Source organism: Onychomys torridus, chromosome 4 (genome assembly GCF_903995425.1).
Source record: "Onychomys torridus chromosome 4, mOncTor1.1, whole genome shotgun sequence".
Lineage (NCBI taxonomy): Eukaryota > Metazoa > Chordata > Mammalia > Rodentia > Cricetidae > Onychomys > Onychomys torridus.
In genome coordinates, this window is record NC_050446.1 from 15,396,943 (window position 1) to 15,417,496 (window position 20,554).

The 20,554-nt window shown below is 50.9% G+C and overlaps 1 protein-coding gene across 2 annotated transcripts in view; it reads right to left on the reverse strand.

Moving 5' to 3' along the window:
* Nucleotides 1-678: 678 nt before the first annotated feature.
* Psd4 (pleckstrin and Sec7 domain containing 4) overlaps nt 679-20,554 on the reverse strand; it is a 36,858-nt gene continuing 16,982 nt past the window's right edge. Inside the window, exons 3-18 of one of the 2 annotated variants that reach the window (XM_036184955.1) lie at nt 13,094-14,126; nt 11,510-11,638; nt 11,155-11,263; nt 10,374-10,737; nt 7,364-7,540; nt 6,843-6,923; nt 6,605-6,717; nt 6,338-6,396; nt 6,062-6,151; nt 4,454-4,497; nt 3,946-4,106; nt 3,489-3,559; nt 3,029-3,192; nt 2,477-2,621; nt 2,095-2,238; nt 679-1,278 (exon numbers count right to left, since the gene is read on the reverse strand). In XM_036184955.1, the coding sequence (XP_036040848.1) occupies nt 1,018-1,278; nt 2,095-2,238; nt 2,477-2,621; nt 3,029-3,192; nt 3,489-3,559; nt 3,946-4,106; nt 4,454-4,497; nt 6,062-6,151; nt 6,338-6,396; nt 6,605-6,717; nt 6,843-6,923; nt 7,364-7,540; nt 10,374-10,737; nt 11,155-11,263; nt 11,510-11,638; nt 13,094-14,017 (3,036 nt within the window). In that variant the 5' untranslated portion in view covers nt 14,018-14,126 and the 3' untranslated portion in view covers nt 679-1,017. The remainder of the gene's footprint in view (nt 1,279-2,094; nt 2,239-2,476; nt 2,622-3,028; nt 3,193-3,488; nt 3,560-3,945; nt 4,107-4,453; nt 4,498-6,061; nt 6,152-6,337; nt 6,397-6,604; nt 6,718-6,842; nt 6,924-7,363; nt 7,541-10,373; nt 10,738-11,154; nt 11,264-11,509; nt 11,639-13,093; nt 14,127-20,554) is intronic. The other variant, XM_036184956.1, reaches the window with a different exon arrangement.

Genomic DNA, 20,554 nt, shown 5'->3' on the forward strand with positions numbered 1-20,554 from the left:
CCCCAGGGGAACTGTCACCGCCCTTGCACCCCCTCACCCTCCACAGTGGTCTGCACTTGAAGAAACACCCTCAATGCACTCAGAAAACAAAGGCTCCTTGTTCAAGAGTTCTCCACAGAGCTCTAGAGGCCCCCATTCCTACTGAGTGGCCTGGCGCGGCCACAAGCTCTGCTCTGTTGATTAACAATTGGGCATGCAGCCCTCTCATCTGCCCCGGAGGCATCTGCTGATTGGAGGACAAAGCAGCCTGACGATCAGAAGCCTGAAGCCCCACAGCCTCCCTGAGCCTTTAACCTGCCGAGGCTCCTGTGAGAAGGCTGCCCCCTAGTGGGCAGTGCTGGAGTCACCCTGCTTGGGGTTACAATGTGCTGGTTAGGAATTCCCAAGACATCCTGCCCTATTCCGCTTAGACCCCCCCCCCCCATAGACCACCTAATTCCCAAACAATACTGCTTCCAGTGATGTGACCGCTCTGGCTAGACTGTCTTAAGCTGCATCCCAGAAACCCAGGGAATGGAATGGCTGTGTGTGTGTGTGTGTGTGTGTGTGTGTGTGTGTGTGTGTGTGTGGTGTTGTTTTTGTTTTTCGAGACAGGGTTTCTCTGTGCAGCTTTGCGCCTTTCCTGGAACTCACTTGGTAGCCCAGGCTGGCCTCAAACTCACAGATATCCGCCTGGCTCTGTCTCCCAAGTGCTGGGATTAACGGCGTGCGCCACCACCGCCCGGCGGCTCTGTGTTTTAGGGGATGGAGCACACGGGACAAACTCTGTAAATGGGACCAAGTCCTCACTCAGCCTTCCTCTTGAATGGCCGGTGGTGGAGGAGCTGCCATGGGGGACAGTGAGCAAGTATGGCAGGCTTAAGAAAGTTCTAGAGATCCAGAGAATGGAGGACACAGAGAAATGCTCCATCCTTCATCACAGAAGGGACGGTGCCTCATCCCTCACCATGGGAACGTAAGGTTTCATTTCAAGTCTACCCCAGTGCTGGGGTCAGTGTCCGTGAGATGACAATGGCTTCACAACGGATTGCGGTTTCTCTTGGGAATGATCTTGCGGTATGTTCTGCGCTCTGAGATGTTGCGTTTCACCTTGGCCGTGGTGGGGGCCTCATCCTGGTGCAGCGATGGGCTGGAGTGGGACTTCTTCAGGCTGGGCTTCAGCTCCCGAGAGCCTTCAGTTGTTTCCTTCCCAACTTGATCTTCCCACAGAGCCAGGTCCCCCAGTGGAAAGTGTAGGCGGGACACTAGAAGCTGCACGTATGTCTCATATCGAGTTTTCTACAACACGTAATCAGACACTTTAGCACAATCCCGACTCCTAAGGGTAGCGCCCGGGTGTTTGAAGCTATCAGGGTAGAGGGGTGCCCTAAGAGTTCTGCACAGCTCCTAAGCATCTACATGGAATGAGCCCACTGGGGTCTAATCATGCTTCTGAACAACTGCCATCTGGGGAACATGATGCTGACGGCCCTCATCTGCTGATACTCTGAAGGCCCTGAATCCAGAATACCATTCCCAGTTCACAACACACTGGACCCTGCCCTGGGGGGCTAGCTGGGTATGAATTATTTTTATGTGCTTTTTAAAAGCTGAGTTGGTCAATAGATAAAGGGCCCAGATGGGTTGCAATAGGGACAAGCTGGGTCCTTACCTTACTCAAAGACCTCTGGGAAGTGGGGCAATCATCACCATGAAAGCAACCAATATTACAAAGGCCTGGGCAGAGACTTTGAAAGCTAGGGAGGGAGTGGGCTACGTAAGGGGCATGAGCAGGAAACTTACTGTTAATTGAGATAATCCATGCAGGCAATCAAAGCATTAGGTAGGTAATAAAAGGGATAATTCAGCAATATAGTTTTTACTTCATTCTAGGAAAAGCTACATATACTCCTTAGAGGACAAAGTATCCTATAAGTGTTCTTGGGATGAAAGGCAAAGGGTCTTTAGTGCTCACTGACCCCACTCACTTTTGGCTGGAGGTGTCCCTAAACCAGTCTTCCTGGTTCTGGGACAGAGGCAGCCGGGAGAGGGCGACAGAGGATCCAGCCAACAGGCGGGCTGGCCTGGGCAGCCAGAAGACACCCAGCTGCTCACCTCGTGCTCCAGATACTCCTTCCGCAAGCGGTACTCCTCCAGGTCGCGGCTGCGGCCGCGTCGATCGGGCAGGTTCCTCTGCAAATCCAACAGGTCATCGGAGGCAGCATCCAGGCAGTTCTCGTGGGATCGATGCTGCTCCTCCTGGGAGAGGAAGGTGAAGGAGAAGCTGACTCATCTTCTGCTCGCTCCCTGCTCCCTGCCTCTCTCGAACTTCCGATCCAGCTTGAGCAGTCTCCCGTGGCTAGTGCTCCGCTAGGATCACCGCCTCCTCCTGCTGGGCGACTGCTCAGGCCCTCCCACTCCCACCCCCTCTCATTCCTGCATCCACTTCTGCCCTCCCTGCCCCCCCCCCCCCCAGGTTGGCTAGGTGAGGCAGTACCAGGGAGCTCTGGGCCGGGTTCATGGGCAGGATGGGCCTCACGAATCTACGCTGGGAGCCCACTGCAGCTGGAAAGGGGGGTGCCGAGTGTGTGGCGGCCGCCAGGTTGATGCGCGCAATCCAAGAGGCCATTTCCTTGGCGGTGCTGCAGGCAAAAGAAGTCACGTGTCCCCAGGGGGTTGGCCTCCCCTCTCCCCACACTTCTACTGCCTCCCCAAACCAGAAGCCTAGCTTTAGTGGGGGTGAGGGGCAGGGGGTGTGTGTGACTGAATTTTGTCTGCCAGAGGAAAAACCAGGTTGGCAACAGAGTTTATATCAAATGTCAAAAACAGTCACTGGTGACATTCTAGAATCTTCTGTTAACATACAAGGAAGAGGATCTTGTGGAGAGGGGTCAGCTGTGTTCACACATCTGTCTGCGTTCCAGCACCTCTCCCCGAACAGAACTTTAAGGTTTCCTGGTTAAGGTCGTAGCTCTCATCAGGGTTGGGACCAATAAAAATTGTCAGGGCACTGAGACCTTGCCCCCTATCTCCCACTCTAGGGACTCACGGTGCCTGGAAGAGGTAGAGACGCCAGTCTGCAGTCCGAAGCTGGAAGACATGGGGCTTCTTGGTATAGTGGGTGGCTGGGCTGGCTAGTGAGTGGTGCACTCCCACGGGCTCATCCACGAGATGTCCCACCAAACTCTGTCCATCCAGCCAGTGGCCCTCTCCCTGCCACCAGATACAGGGGCTCAGTGAAGAGGTTATCAGCTGCCCACTCACCCCACCGTCCTGGACCTCCTTGTCCTGGACCTCCTTGACCCCGTTAGCTGGATTCTAACTAGCACTGTAACGATTGGCATGCATCCAGAATGATGCTGCCCTCAGCTGCCCACTTCTGAAGCCTCTGTAACTTGTGTCCTAAGATACCATTCCCAGTCTTCACAGCACTTTTCTATCCCTCTGCCCTGCCTTCCTCGCCCCAGCCCTGGGAAGTCAATAATTTGTGCCGTTGACTACCCTCCTACCTTCAGGAAGTAGAGAACCATCCCTTTCAGTAAGGTGTGGAACATCTTCCAGCCTCGCTTGCCCCAGGGCGCTGTCCCAAGGGAAGACACAAAAGTGGGTGGTGGCACTACATCCAGATAGACTCAATACAAGTATGCACAGAGTCCTGGCACGCACCCCTTACACCCTCACAAGGAGGCACATGAACACACAGAGCACACCAACACAGGAAAACATGTACAATGAAAACAGACATCTAAAGGCTCCCCACTCAGAAACAAAACGATCTCGCCCCAGACCCCAGGTGCACATACTTAGGAACAAACAATTCTACTCAGCCCCCTTCCTATAAAGTGTAATGTGTTTGCCCACCCAGGGCACAGATCCCTCGTTCTTCTCTGCACCACAATATAGGGCACAGTCCCCAGGTAGAGCTCTCCCTATGTACACCTTTGCTTCCAGGAAGCAGACACTCACTCTTTTTGCCATCGGCATCGTGGTGCATCTTCCGAGCCAGGATGCCCTGCTTATAGGTGGGCACTGTGGGGTCCTGAGCTATCTGGAGGAAGGGGCTGCTTATCTTGCCAGCTGAGGGAGAGGGCTGGTCCTTCTCAGGTCTGGCTGCATCCTCTTCATCTCTGGATGGCAGAGAATCAGGGTGGGAATGTTGGTGGGACAAGTACCTCTGCCTCTTGGGGACTCAGCACCATCTCTTACTGGGGAGGAATATAATAGGGACCTCCTGGAGGAAAATCTCATCAAAAGACGACTTATCAACCCCTGGATAGCACTGCAGCAACCACCCCTCACCAGCTGTGGCTCCTCCAGTAGTGCCCAAGTTCCCCTGCCTTCCCCAAAACTGGCCCAGCCTCCTGCCCCTGGCACCACACACTTCTCCAGTTCTCAGGTGGGCAACGGTGAGTAGATCGGCCCAGAGGTAGGAATGAAGGGCAGGAAGCAGAGGGAGAGAGCAGCTCTTACTTACACAGCCCACTCAAGCTTCTCACTTCGGATGGACCAGTAGAGGGCCTGGAACAGAAGCACAGAGACAGTGGAGGGCCTATGGTACCTGTATTCATTTTGTTGGCAGACATCTATGGGCATACATACTACCTCTTTCCTCTATCCCATCATAGTTGTCTTTCTCCCGAACGGGCAAGCAGTCATGACCCATTTATCCATCCATCCACCCATCCATCCCTGTGCTGGGCACTGGAGACATAAAGATATCAAAGTAGCCAAGGCTCTTCCCTGCACAAGCTTAGTAAACTCTAAACTTTGGGAGAGAACATGACTCACTCACATACTGTTCTGACAGAGAAGGAGCTCGGCTGAACAACACTCACACAATACGCAATTGGTAAATGAATGAATGAATACTGAGTTAGAACTTTGGAGTAATGCACCTTGCTTGCTTTTATAGCCCTTGATGTTCCTGGCCAAGTAACTCGGAACACAGGAAATGTTCGAGAAATGATCAGTAAGCAGATGAAAGAGCCAGTGGTGCAGCTGCTTGTGAAACACGTGGGAGCCAGGCACAGTGCATGGCTCCTGACAGCTTTCATCTTTTTGATTTTTTTGGAGCTGAGGACCGAACCCAGGGCCTTGCGATGGCTAGGCAAGTGCTCTACCACTGAGCTAAATCCCCAACCCATCTTTTTCTTTTTTTTTTTTTTTTTTTGAGACAGGGTTTCTCTGTAGCTTTGGAGCCTGTCCTGGACTAGCTCTGTAGACTAGGCTGGCCTTGAACTCACAGAGATCCACCTGTAGTGGATAGCCATTCCAGCGTTGACTTGGAAGTTCCAACCCCCACTGAGGCTTCCGTAACAGTCACGCCTACAGGTGGGGCTGAGAGAGGACCCCGAAGACTTGGGACCTGGATGCGTGGCTCTCTTGGTTCTGGGACCCTGGACGCTGGAGTTAGTCCGAACAGAGTTCTCCAGAGAACACAGCCGGACTGCGCCATACCTTTCCCAGACCCTGTAAACTATCCCTTCACTTGTAAGTTTCCCCCCCAAAATAAACCTCCCTTTTAACTATGTGGAGTGGCCTTCATAATTTCACCAATATCCACCTGCCTCTGCCTCCTGAGTGTTGGGATTACAGGCGTGCGCCGCCGCCACCACCACCACCACCCAGCGAGCTTTCATCATCTTGATAATGACATTGTGATGGTCACTTCTTTCTGAAGCAAGTTGAGGGGGCATTCTGCTCAAGATTAGAACTAAAACTAGGAACACCCAGTTCCCAAACCCGAGAGCAGGATTTTCCTTACATGGAACTTTGTGTCTCATACATTCATGTGATATATCAACACTTGTCAGACTTCAAAGGGGTAACAATCCTCTGAGAAGGTAACAAAACATTTCAGATGCATGGAGTGTGGTTCTGAAGGTCCAAGGATGTCCATTTGCACAGCCAACAAATCCCAGGATACCGCTGATGCTACCAGACAGAGACACACAGGCAAACCTTGTCCTCATAAGGCCCTTTCATCCAAGCCATGTCTGAGCTCTAATTTCCCCTTGGAGCTAGAGTTTCAGGCTGCAGACAGAGAAGACAGAGAGGGTCCTGGCCTTGTAAGGAGCCTTACCTTTAGGAGCTCCTTGGGGAAGTTCCTGCCATCCTGTAGTCCATTCAGGTTGGTTATGAATTCCTGGCAGCTCATGCTCTTTCCAATGTTCTGTGGCCATGGAGAAGTGAGTCAGTTTGAACACCCACCCGGAGAGAATATACCTAGGTGGTCACTGGGGAACTCCTGGGCCCTGCCTGACACATTTCCAGCCGCTGGTCCCTTTTTGCTCTCATCACCATGCCATCCTCCACCCAGACCCCCACATCAGCTCTCTATGCGTTTCTCACTCCTTACCTGTCCATGCAGGTCTGTGTTGAGGAGCATAATCGCACAGGTCAAGGTGTGTATAGAATCTGTCCCCAAGAGAGGCAAGTACAAAGCTCATTGGAATCTAGACTTCTGTGGCTTCTGCCCACCCTAAGGGTGACTTCCCCCATTTCTCTAGAGCCCCAACATACTCCCAGCAGCTGATTGATGCCCAGTGAACCCCGAGTAAACACGGGCTATTTCTATGCCACCCCCCCAAATCCTCTGCCCCACCCTTGGCCCCACCCTCCATACCTACTGAGGGGAAGGCCCCAGGATTGCAGTAATGGAAGCGTTTGGAAAACTGGTAGAGAATTCGTTCCCGCTCCTGAGTCTCTCCACTGAGCACCAGGGCCTGGAGGAACCCCCTGCTCAAGAAAGCCAGGATTAAACAGAGCCACACACCCCAGGAGCTTGGAACTACTGCCTTGCAGCTGTCCCTAACCACCCCCACATCCAACTCCTGGCCCCTCAGAGGGCCAGAAGACCTTACCGGAGGGCTCGGTCCAGGCTCTGGCCTTCGAACTGGAAGAAGGACAAGTACGCCTCAGCCACAGCCCTGCTGAAGTCATTGCTATGGAGGGCAAAGAGATAAAGATGGTGCTGGGCATCAGGCCGAGCTGCAGGTACAGAGGGGACCCAGGGTGGTAAGAGCCAAATAAGGGAAAAGTACAACCAGGCTAGCTAGGTACCATGTCCCAAGAATGGCTAGCTTGCTCCTGCTACTTGGGTCAACGTTACCTGTGATAGGCCATGTGGAGGCCGGGGTGGGCAAGGGGAGGAGTCAAGAGTTTTAGGTGAGATTAAGAAGTAGAGCTGGTCAAGAATGGGGTTGGGGAGATGAGATGGGATGAGGAGGAGCCGGAATGGAGATAAAGGGATGAGAGGTAATGATAAAGCTGGAGGGAAACAAAGCCGATATTGGTCAGGGAAAGGCCAGAGTGGGATGGCCAGTGGAGGAAGCCTATGCTCCCTCCTGTACTGCCTTACCCTTGCGTCTCAAAAGCTCCTTACTTCTTGCGTAGGTGGGCAGCCACTTCAGACTTCCGGAAACCATTCAGGTGATAGAGGCGCAAGGCTAGGTCCCAGGCCCCCTTGTCATTTCTGATGTTATTAGCCATCTTGTCTCTAGATGATGGCCTCCAGCCTTCCTCTGGAGATTGAGCTTGGGGTGTGGGGCTCTCAGGAAGCCTAGAAAAATCCAACAGTGTCCTCAGAAAAATCCATTGTGTGGACATGCATGTCAAATGTCCTCCAAGGCCATAGGAAGAAGTAGCCAGAGTTCAGGGTTAGAACTATGACTCTTGGGCTTTGGGAAGGTGGGGTCTGGAGAAGCTGAACCTAGGTCCTCAGCATGGAGAGATAGGGTCAAAGTTGTGTCGGGCTGGGCTGGGGCCAGGAGATCTCAGAGAAGTACTGAAACAAGACCCATGGGACTGGAGCCAAGCTGGTGGGACATTTCCCCAGGTAAGCCACAAAGATGTCGCAAGCTTATCTCATCTTGAGTGGCAGGTGGAGCCCTGTGGGGACCTCAGTGGTGTGTTGTTCACCCTCAATGAGGTGCTGACTTGGCTAGTTCTATGTTAACTTGACACAAGCTAGAAACACCTGAAAGGAGGGAGCCTCCATTGAGAAAATGCCTCCGTAAGATCCAGTTGTAGGACATTTTCTTAATTAGTGATTGATGGGGGAGGGCCAAGCCCATGATGGGTGGTGCCATCCCTGGACTGGTGGTCTTGGGTTCTATAAGAAAGCAGGCTAAGCAGAACTGTGGAAGCAAGGCAGTAAACAGTACCCCTTCCTGGCTTCTGCATCAGCTCCTGCCTCCAGGATCCTGCCCTGTTTGAGTTCCTGTCCTGACTTCCTTCAGTGATGAACAGCAATGCTGAAGTGTAAGCCCAATAAACCCTCTCCTCGCCAAGTTTCTTTGGTCATGGTGTCTTGTCGCAGCACTAGAAACCCTAGCTTAAGACAGGCAGGGTTATTTCTTTATCTGCAGCCATCCTCATGCCTCTGTGCCCCAGCCTCAGCCCCATACCCAACTCTTAGTTCTAGAGTGACAGAGGATGTAAGGTATGAGGATCAGGTAGAAGAGGGAGTCAGTCTGGCTTAGGAATGTCAAAAACTGGAGGGGGTCAGAGGAGATTTCTGATGTGCCCTCTCCCTGCCTCGCAGCTCTTTCCATAAGACTGGCTGGTGACCTATATGATAGACTTACACAGACACAGGCAAACCACACCACAGAGGACACTTAAACTAAGATTCCCAATCCCAGCCCGACCTGACTCCTGTTCCCCTGAAACCTTACAACCAGATGTCAGGTATTGCAGGTATTCACATATTCATTATCTAAGTTTCCACTCAGGGAGCTGAACACGTAGGGTCACTTGAAAACAATCACTGAGAAATGGCTGATCATTGAAATTCACCCAACAGCCTCCTTCACGCCAATGAGTGGGTCAGAGGGTGGGAGCTTCGCTGGTAACTCCCTCCTTCCTAAGCCTCCTAAACATCCCAGAGCCCAGTAATAAACACACTATCAGGACACACAGAGCATAAATACAACAGTCACTGGAAACTGAAATTCCAAACCCCAGGGCGGGCGGGGGGGTGGGTGGGTGGGATCTCATGAGGTCCATGACAGTAGCGCTAGAAGTCTGTAGGAACCACAAGAGAACCACTGACAATGGGGAGGGGCTAGGCCGATGAGCACTGAAGATGAGGCAATACAAATAGCTGGGCACTCGTCACATCTAAAGAGGATCATCTGGATACACCTGAGAAGAAAGCCCTAAAACACAATATAACAAATGACCTCATCAATAGTATTGTTGTTAAAACTATGTCTAGATGGGGAGTCATGTTGGGGGGAAACACTATATAATGGGGAATTGCATACTTTAAATCAGTGGGTCATATGCTATATGAGTTATGTATGGCTCCATTAAAGTATAGTTGAAAAATGCCATCATGCTCTTACTATGAAAAGTCAAGTATAAATGAGTGAGGGCCAGGGGAAATAAAAAAATTCCTACATACTGTTAAATACAATATTAATTTTATTTATACCATATCTGGTAGCATTTACCCAGGTAAAGTCCAAGTGATACCTATTTTTTCCTTCATTTTCTTGGAAAGGTTGCCATTTCGGGTGAATTGACTAGCTTTGGCCTGGGTTGGATTTGCTTTCATCTTTGGTACAATGAGCCTGCAGATTCCAAGTCTTCTATGGTTACCCAGCCTCTGAGAGGCTCCAGGGCAACAAGGCTTCCAGGTTTATGGAAAGGAGGGTTTTCTGACTGTGACACCAACTGACATTCTAGTGCTACCACCCAAGGGTCCTGAAATGGGAGCAGGGTTCACCTTGAGGTTGCCACACTGTAAGGTTCATGGTCTGAACCCCGACTGGCTTCTGTTAGTATGACCCCTATTTAGCCATCCAGACTCATATAGACTCAGAAGGGCTGAAAGCTTTGAAGTAGTACACTGGGGCAGGTAGTCACCTCAGCAGGCTTCCTTATGGACCTGTCCCTACCTATGCTGTAGTTCTGAGGTCACAAAATTCCTGCTATGAGTGCCAAGACATAGTATCCCAGTCCCAGTCATGTCTCCCCTTGCTGAGATCCCAGTGAGCATCTGGGCCCAGACACTTTAGTGAATGTTTGCCATTAATGTTAAGTTCAGAAACAATCTGTAATCCCTACTCACTAGCTCGTACCTACAATCCTTCACAGGGCTCCAGTCAGGTCCCCTAGACTTCTTCCCTTCTTCCTCTCCTGGTGCCTGGCTGGGGACACTAATGATTCTGCTTTTGCATGTTTGAGTCTTGGCTCTCTGTAACTCTCTGCTCTGTGTGCTTTTAAACATTCCAATCTTCTGGAATTGTACTCATGTAATCCTATATAATCCATGTAACGTGGCCATGGAGACTGAAGTAAGCATTACCACCTTCGATTCAATGTGCTTCTCTCAGGCTCCACCAAACCAGGGTATTCCTATAGGAGCCAGCTGGCCCGAGACTCACCCTTCTGCAGAAGTCAAGCGAACACGGTGCCAGGTAGCTGAAGCTTCCTCAGTCCTGGCTGGATCTTCACACTCTGCCTCCTGTCTTAGGTTTGGGGCCATCTCTGTCTCTTCTTTCTTCAGAGAACTTAACTCTGATTCATCCTTCTCCGGGAGCAAAGGGTGTGAGGCATCTTGTGGCCACTTGGGGCTGTGGAGCTCAACGTGTGGACTGCCCTCCTGGGAAGATACCTGGCTGGACCTGGGGCCAGAGCCTCTGTCCTGGGATTCTGGGCAGCTAGGCTCCAGCAAAGAGGCTTGGCTTCTCTGGGGGGCCACGGTGCAGGGCATGGGCTCCTGGAAACAGCCAGAAGCATCCCTCTCACCTGAGGAATGGCAGGAATGAGCACACTCAGGTCTGGGGACAGGAAAACAGCTGGCAGCTGTCCTCAGACCTCCTTCCCTTGGGTACCTCCCTGGAGCTGGGCGGGATGTCCCATTCTTCTGCAGACAGTGAACTCTCCCTGTCTATCTGGTGGCAGCTCCCAGGACTCCAGGCCCCATACAGCTCAGGGTTCAGGACTTCTACTGAGCCAGTACATGAGAAATGCTGTGGCTTGTATATAACCCTTCATTCTATAAGTCCTGGAAAGCTCATTTTATCTATGAAGGCACAGAATAATTAATCCTAAGCATGTCTGTCTCCAACACAGTATAATGAATTCAACAAGGACTTTTGTCTTTGCTCTGAATCCCAAAGCCTCCCATCACCCAGTTTCCCAGATCCCCACATTGGATCTCACCTCCATTCTGGGAGATATGATGCTCCTGGGGCCAGGAAGGATCTTCTGTCTGCAGGTCCTCAAGTGTGGGTGGGGCCAGGTCAGAGAGGCTCTGGGGGGTCTGGGAGAGCTGGAGGCAGGAGGAATGAAGAGAGAAGGATGGAAAAAGCTAAAATGAACCATGTCAAGACTACATGGAAGACCCTCCCTCCTAGAAGCCCTTCCTCCCAGAACCCAGGGACAACAGTCTCAGTACTGTTATACAGAAGAGGAACTGTGGATGGGAGAGGCACCACACCAAAGGAGCCCTGGAAACCAGTGGGTTCAGAGTGCTTCAAAGATGGGGAAGGTAAGGCACAGAGTGGAAGAGACTTGCCCAAGGCTGCACAGAATGTGTGGAGGCAGGACTCAGGTCAAATCCGAAGTTATCTGATTCCCGGATCAATTCATGGTCCACAGAGGGTGCCTTAGGTGAGCCAGGGTTAAGAGCATCTTCCAGGACAGTCTGAAAGAAGGGACCCTTGGTTTGCTCGCAAAATTGTTCCAGGCCCTTCCCCACTCCCTGGAAGACCTTTCCTCCTCACAGGTTGCTCAGATGGCCCCACGTGTGGTTGCTCCCACCCCCAGATGGGGTGTGTTATAGGAAGGATAATGCCCACCCACTCCTGGATGGAGTTCCCAGGCTTCTCTCTAAGGACTTAGAGCCTTGGAGGGAGGTCCTGAGACAAGGTACCCCCAACGGACTGTAGTCCTCTGATGGTCATTGTTCTTTGGGAATGGGAGAGATTAGAAGGTTCCAGTCTTCTCTGCCATCCTGAGTTCCCCTTATCTCTAAAGCAGAGACTTTCTGGGAAAACTGTTCCCCTAACGGCCTTGAATAACTTACGACAAACCACAAACCCTGGTTGATATCAAGGCTCCTATACCATTGTCATAAAGGTCTGATCTGCTGACCCTGCACAACAGGAAAATGAAGGATCCTGAGCTAAAAGTAACACGATGTTAAAATCTCTCAAAAGAGAGGATAACTCTCCTAAAATACACAGCTCTCTGTTGGGGATAAAGGTCATCTTAGGCTGCTCAGTGACAGCTGGAGATGCCTGGGAGCTAGAAGGGAGGATCTCAGGATGGCTTGGAACACCGTGAAGGGAGGGGCTGCCTGTTCTCTAAGCCAGTCATCTAGACTTAGCTCCTTGAAGCTGGTGACATGGAGACACCGGGACTTAATTGCATCTGTGCTCCAAATGACATTATTGTACTGATAACATTCCTAAAGTCTACATGAGTCAATCTTTGTATGTGTGTGTGTGTGTGTGTGTGTGTGTGTGTGTGTGTGTGTGTGAGAGAGAGAGAGAGAGAGAGAGAGAGAGAGAGAGAGAGAGAGAGACAGAGAGAGAGACAGAGAGAGACAGAGAGAGACAGAGACAGAGACAGAGAGAGTATGTGTATGTACAGAGGCATTTATTTCCATATGCCTCTGTGTGTGTGTGTGTCTGTCTGTCTGTCTCTCTCTCTCTCTGAGTGTGAGTGGTGCTTTCAGGTGAGCATGTCTGACATGTAGAAGACAGAGGTTGATGTTAGTATCCTCCTTTGTTGCTCTCTGCCTTATTTATTTATTTATTTATTTATTTATTTATTTATTTTCAGACCGAGTATCTCTTACTAAACCTGGGGCTTGCCATTTGCCTAGACCAGCTGGCCACTGAGATCCTGGAATCCTGTCTCCACTCTTGCCTTCAGTGCACTTTGCCACACCCAGCTTTTATACATGCTCTCAGGTCCCCGAGCCGGCACAGGAAACACTTTAGCACTGTCTCCCAGGCTGCAAACACACTGGTCAGTTGGGTGTTCCCTCACCTTAGATTTCTCCCCACTCTACCTTCTGAACAGTGTCCCGGACCTGTGCCCCTGAGGAAGGCCCTCCCCGCCATGTCCCCAGCACAGCCCTCAGCCAACTTACCTCACCCTCCTGATCGGGAGGTACAGTGGGGGCCCCTTCAGTGGACCCTAAGGCCAAGCAGGGGTGAAGCTTATAGGAGGGCACAGGGAATGGAGGGGTGGCACACCCACCACGATCAGCAGTGTCGCTACCCAAGTCCAGCTCACTTCCTGGTCTCCAGAGCCCTGTGCCTTCTTGGAGTGGAGAATCTAGGGCTTGAGGACTATGAGGCTTCATATCTGGGTGGGAATCTGGGTACCCCCAGGAAAAGCATTCTCCTTCAGTACTGGTATCTGAGCCAGGGCTCTCAAGGAAGAGTGGATTGTCAAAGAAGATGCTGTCCTCCTCAGCACCCCACTCTGGGGAGGAGCTTGGCATTTGTCCCCTAGGCCAGGTCTGGTTTTCCTCCTCAGGCTCACTGCTGTCATCTCCAGAGTCTTCATCTGCCTTGGGCAGGCTGGGGCTCAGGCCCACATCGCCAAGGAAGTCCTTAGCGGGTGGAGGGATGCAGCACCTAAGTTCTGCCTTGAGTCCCTCTGTTTTCTCCAGCTCCTCCTCCAGGTCCAGGACACACATCTGGGCCTGCAGGATGCCAGCCCAGAACACCACCTGTGTGGATGAGCCCTGGTTCTGCCGCGGACTCCCCAAAGAGCAGTTGTCCCCCACTGACTGCAGTGACGCTGGAGCCTGCTTGGCCTCTCCCTGGAGAGAGTAGCTTCCCAGGTGAGTGGGCTCCACACCAGAGCCACCATGATGAGGATCAGGCCCGGCGGATTCAGGGGGGTCAAAGGGCCAGGAGCGTTCTTGGCAAGGCTCAGAAGGGCCTGGGTGACCACGTATTTCATTTGGGCGTGTTGCTGGGCAGGACTGTAGGTTGTCTTCCAGGCGAATGTTGAGAAATTCCATGGGCCTAAGGTGGTCCGAGGGTCTATTGTCACCCATCATCCACAGAGCAGAGGGTTGGGCAGAAGCCCTTGGTAGTGTCTGTCTTCACAATCCCATTTCATGAATTAAGTGTGCGAGCAAAGGTGGGGATTGGAAATCCACATCTAGCCTGTAAATGCCCAAGGAGAGCACGGATGAGAGAAGGGACAAAATCCACTGAAGTCCTGTGTCCAAAGTGCTAGACATGTCCAGAACCCATGCCCGGGGCATCTGCTAAGGGACACTGCCATCTCACCCTTGCCATGGGGAAGGGCATACCAGACATGCCCTGTGACCTCACCACGTCAAACTGGCATCAGAATGGCGCTTGTTCCACAGACACCCATCTGTTGGCTGAAGGGTTCCCGTGTGGCTCAGCACAAGAAGAATGCACGGGTCAGATCAGGTCTTCCTCTTGGGAGTTTGGATTAGAGACAGAGGTAGGTGCAGCAGAAACAGCCAGAACACCCCAGGGCACCATGAGAGCAACAGAAAGCTGAAAAGACTTGTAAGCCAGAGTGTGCATGAGTCGGACAGAGGCTATGGAGGCAAGGAGCAAGCTCACAGGAGCAGCAGGCACCAGGCCAGCAAAGCCACGGCTTGCCTACTGTCTCAGAGTATGGGTCCTGTTTGTGGGCCTGAACCATTCACAAGGCCAGCTCACAGGCGGCTTCTATATATGCCTGTTTGTCGTGCAACTTAAGGCAGAAGCAGCTAAAGTGCCCCCCCACCCCCACTCAGCCTCATGAAGGGGAAGCTCCAGCCCCTCTGTCCCCACCAAGGAGCACAGCACCTGCTTCCTAAAGGGGCGAGCCTCGGCTTCCAGAGAGGGTGAGACCAGAAAGCAATGGCCACGTGTGCCTGAGGCTTCAAATGTGAAGTGAGCTTTCTGGTACATCACTCCCTCTAGTAGTTGAGGTGGGCCCTCGGCAGATCAGCCAAGGAACATACAGAATGCCGCTGAGAAGCAGTCTCCACCGTCTCTACCATCTGCATTGAGATGCACGGCTACCAGAGTGGCCCTGATTTCTCTTAGTGACTGACTCGTTTTAATCTACTAGACATTGAAACTCACGATTTGGGACCTGCTTCCCTCTTGTGTTGTCCCCAGGAAGTGCAGAGGTAAGCACACAGATGTATGACATGTGTTTCCAGTGTTAAGCACACCCCTGGGCTTCATCAAATATTTCTTTCATTTCCTTTGGTCTCACTTTCTTCAGACATAATTCTGTCTTGAAAGTCTGGGGGTGTACTTGAAGCCTGCACTGACGTATGCGGAGGGGACAGAGTATAAATGAACATGGGTGGTTGTTCCCAATCTCCAGCTATAACTGACTCCCTCATAGCCAAGAATGACAGCCCCTTCTATGTGTCCGGTTAGCTATGCCTATGTTCACTACCACCCACATAACCTGGCACCTGGAAGGTGACTACACACCTGCTGTCTCACCGACACACAAACAAGGAAGCCACAGTCCGAACCCAGCTTATGGCCCATAGCTGGGAAGGGAGGCCCAGCTCTGACTTCAGACCTCTGCCCTTCACTCCATGGTTTCCTCAGCCCCTCCCTGCTGAAGGAACTTCTCCCTGTGTCACAGGGGTTGGAATGGGGTGCTGTTGCCCAGCTGGCCTCCACTAGCACCATCTCCTTGGAACCTTTCCCAGCCTCCAGACCTCAAACTGTGTTCCTACCTCAGGAAGGCGGTAGAGAGGGTGGAAAGGGTGGGGGCGGTCTTAACTGGTGTGAGAATATGTAAGAAACACATGGGGACAGTTCAACTCTTCCATGTCAAGCAGAAGAAAGTGTGGGGATCAATGAAGGAGCACAGGACCTGGAGCTACCCCTCCTTGCTACTGAGACTTGAGTGGACGGACCTAGAAAGTCAGCACTGTGACCGAGGGTCTTTATGGAGGGCCCCACCTCAGAGGGAAGCTGCCATCACTGACAACCCAGCCTACTCTTCAACACCCAACAGATGGTAATCCTCAGACCAGACCCTGCACACCAAGATTGGGTGGTATCTACCTACCATTTAAGATTACCTAAAAAAAACATGGCTTTGGGTGAGAATACCAGAGAGAAATGAGGTGGGGCTAATATGTATGCTAGTCTCTATCTTCAAAGTCTCTTTCTTTCTTTCTTTTTCTTTTTTTTTTTTTTTTTGAGCTGATTGAACCCAGGGCCTTGTGCTTGCTAGGCAAGTGCTCTATCACTGAGCTAAATCCCCAACCCAGAAAGGCTCTTTCTAAAAGACCCTAGAAAATAGTGTCCCTATGCTGTGGGTTGATCCTTCTGTACACTGTGAAGATTTTTCACTGTGATTGGTTTAATAAACAAGCTGTTCGGCCGATAGCTTGGAAAAAACAAACTAAGGAGGGGAAGAAGAAGGGTGGAGTCAGAAGGCTGCCAGCCAGACACAGAGGAAGCAAGATGAGAGATGAGGTACCAAGCCACGTGGCTAAACATAGTTGAGAATCATGGGTTAATTTCAGTGTAAGAGCTAGTCAGTAATAAGCCTGAGCTGCCAGCTGAGCATTTATAACTACTATATGCCTCTGAGTGATTATCTGGAAGTGGCTACAGGACAGGGTGGAATGGAGAAAAGCCTCCGTTTACATCCCTGTCTGGGTTTCACTCTTCCCTCTATTCTGATATCACATTCCATTTCTCACTTTATTATTATATGAACCTGGAGTTGCCTGATGATAATAAAGTTTGGAAATTTAGCAACCTGGGAAGGGCTCCTGACCAGGCTTCGGGTCCCTCTATTATTTCCTGATAAGTCAGATTCTCCCAAAGATAGATTTCCAGAAAAAGCAGAACCATTTCCTATGTTTAAGCTCTGCTCTGAATTTGGTCTTGCCCGTCAGTCTTCTCCAGGTACTGTAGGTTGGCCTCCACTCATCGTCCTTGCTTCCAGTTCCCATCACATATCTCCAACCCTGGACTGTTGGCTGAGGACTTACAGCCTTTGCTATCTATGTCAAAAGGACAAGATGGGCTACCTTGTTCCCCATGCACCTGCTCATTCTGCCCTGACTGTTCTCTGTAAGAGGCCTCAGAGAGTCCTAATTCTATTAGGGAAGGGATAAATACATCTCAGAACCTGCTGTAGTTCGGACCCTCAAAGGTTCATTCATTACAGTCTTGTCTTCAGCTTGGCACTAGTGAGTAGCACTAGAAACTTTACAAGACTTCCCCTAGAGGGAGGGTTCACTGGAGGCATGCCCATGAAAGGGACCGGGCCATGAGTTGGATGGCTTTGCTCTGCCATGTGTGGAAACCATGATGTCTTGCCACAAAACCAAAACAGTGGGGCCAGTCAGCTATGAGCTAGAACCTTCACCACCGTGAGCTGAAACACAATCTTTTCTTGTTTTTTTGTTTTTGTTTTGTTTTTCTAGACAGGGTTTCTCTGTGTAGCTTTGCGCCTTTCCTGGAACTCACTTTGGAGACCAGGCTGGCCTCAAACTCACAAAGATCCGCTTGGCTTTGCCTCCTGAGTACTGGGATTAAAGGCATGTGCCACCAACGCTTGGCTACAATCCTTTCTTTATAGGTATTTTTTTTTTTTAATTTGTTAGAGTGACAGGAAGCTAATATAGGAGATGCTCTTATATTAGCAACTTCCCTGAATTGTAGCCATCACCCCTGGGCCCACCTGGTAGAAAATGATCAAGCCAAAGATGAACATGGACTATCCATATTAAGGCCTCCTCAAGTAACCAGGCCATCGGGCACAACAACTAACCACTGATCCACACTGAAGCTAGAAGGGAGGCGTGGAGAGAGGCACTCTGGTTACAGGTGCTGGAGCATGAGACAATGCAGCCCTACCACCCTCTCTTCCCAGAGTAAGGCAGAGCTTCACACCCTGCCTCCCAGCTAAGTCCCGCTCCCTGTATACATGCCTGGTTTCCCTCCTGTGTGTAGTCCCTTCTCTTGTCCTCATTCCCTGACCCCCCACACATCACATCTTCATGTGTTTCAGGTCCCATCTGAGCACATAGCCAGGATGATTCACTTACTCTCAATACAGAATTCATTGGACAGGGCGCGTCCATGCGTGATCTTGGGGATGGGAACAGGGGCACCAAAGCCTAGAGGGAATCCCAGGGTCTCTTTGCAAATAGGTACTTATACATAAACACATGCATGTGCACACAGCAGCAATAATGGGATATGTTCATGGCTACCATGGACATCATTGAATATTGAGTTTCATTTGAGTTTGCCTTCCCAGAAGAAATCCAGTGTTCCTCTCTGGATTTTTTCAAAGATGGGGGGGGGAGGGAGGGAGAGAGAAACTACAATTTTGTAGAGGCCAAAGAGGAGAGAGCAGATCTCTGAGGTCTGGTATCTGAAAGACCTAGGGAGAGAGGGTTTAGGAGGCCAAGGGAAGTTGATGTAAAGGGGAAGAGAGGAGAGTTAAGGAAACCCAAAGGCTGCTGGTTGGTATGTGGTCTGACCGGGCCAAGATTCTTTTAAAACAACTAAAGTCAACCTGACTGCATTCCACATTGCTCTATTTCAACTCTCAGTGCTTACCCAGAGGGCTCTTGTTGCCTGGAAGTAAGCTTGGAAAAGGCAGGTTCCCTTGGGCTTCCTGTTCACTGTGGAGTCTCATTAGTGGGGTGGCAGATCATGCTCCCTTCCTTAGTTCTTCAGGATTCCTCCCTGAATGGATGGACTGGATGACCTGAGGGTGTAGTCCATCCAATGGCCATCGTAGCTGCCCTAGCAGGTATCCGGGTGAAAACCGAGACTGGTCTCCCCACCGCCCCCAATGAAGAAACAAGAAAGCAGAACACATGTATGTCACAGGTATTTTTTTTCCCCACCTCCTGAGCCCAGTGAAATCTCCCCCCTCACACCTCTTTCTTACATGGATTAGCTTATTTTGTATTTCTGTGTGAGGACGGCTTGGGGGCATCAGTTCTCTTCCTCCCACCAGGTGGATTCCAGGGATCCTACTCTGGTCCTTGGGCTTGGTGGCAAGCTCCTTTACTGACTAAACTCTTCATTCGACCCGTAAAGTCTCTTTCAAAATCTCTCATCCAAGGTATTAAACAAAGTTGCAAGGAAAGGATTCAGCAATAAAAGATTATGCCTCATGAACTGGGTTCTGTTGCCTCTAAGTAAATAAAGTGGTTCTTCATTTTTTGGAGTCTTGTGATGCTTAAGGACACATTCTGGGAGAGGCAGAATGGCCCTGCCAGGCCAGGAAAAGACAACGTTGCAGAAGAGACAGGGGGAGGCTGAGCAGGCAGTGAGGTAGGGAAGAGGGCAGCACTGTTTCACTGTACATCTCTGCCTCAGTCTTGAGCTCTGCATTTCAGGCAATACTCACTAGGAGGATATTTTTCCAGGAGAATATGGCAGGGGCTAAACTGTACACATAGCTGGTGGGAGGGAAGTAGTACCCAGGGGACCAGAACATCAGTTCCTCTTCCCCTTCCTTAGCGCTTCAAGGATGGTTTTTCTATTTTCTTTTCTTATTTTTTTTTTTTTCACCATAGGGTCTCCTTAGGAACCACCTCTGGCTGGCCTTGAACTCATGGGTGATATTAATGCCCCTGCCTCATGAATGCTAGAATTACAGATGTGCTCTGCCATGCCTGGCTTATATGGGGTTGGGGGTCAAACCCAAGGCTTTGTGCATATTAGGCAAAGACTACCAACTGAGCAACATCCACAGCCCAGAAATTTTTTTGGTCTTCAGAGAGCAGGAGGAAGCAGAGAAGACACCTGGATTGTACCTTTTTACAATGGATTTGCTTTTTGATCTTGGCTTACAGATCTAGTTTTCAAGATGGGAGACTGAGCAGGATACCGGCAGTGCACACCTTTATTCCTAGCACTTGGGAGGCAGAGGCAGGTGGATCTCTGTGAGTTTGAGGCTAGCTTGGTCTACAGAGCGAGTTCCAGGACAGCCAGAGCGACACAGAGAAACCCTGTCTTGAAAAAACAAAAAGGATGAGAGACTGAGCACCAAGAGAAGCCAATGCTGAGGAGGAAGGTAACAACTGGCATCAGGGTGATAGTGAAGAACGCTGAGGGAGAGACTCACATATTATCTTCACATCCTAACTCTACGACGGACTAGCCCTGTGGCAGAGGGAAACCTCACCTGGTCCTTAGCTGAAGAATAAGGAAATCGCACTGAAAGCCACTCAGCAGGTTTGCTATGCAATGGGAGCAGGTCTGAGTGCTGATGCTGGGCCTGGTCCTTGGAAGATGATCAAGAAATTGCCATGTCTTCTCAGCCCAACTCTGCTGCTCTGCCATTCACCCAGAGAAGCAAAGTAAATAACACACACACACACACACACACACACACACACACACACACACACACAAGCACACGTGCACCTCCTTGTCAGGCTCATCCAAATCCACATACTATTAGTTCTTGGCTTGCTGGAGGAGACAGCCCTCAGCCTTGTTTGCTTCCTTCCTTTTATCCCATAACAGCCCTGCCCCTTCCAGAGTCTCGGGAGGTGAACTGTCTTGTCCAAGTGTCCCTGGGGGAAGGACATCCAGAACATCCAATCAAA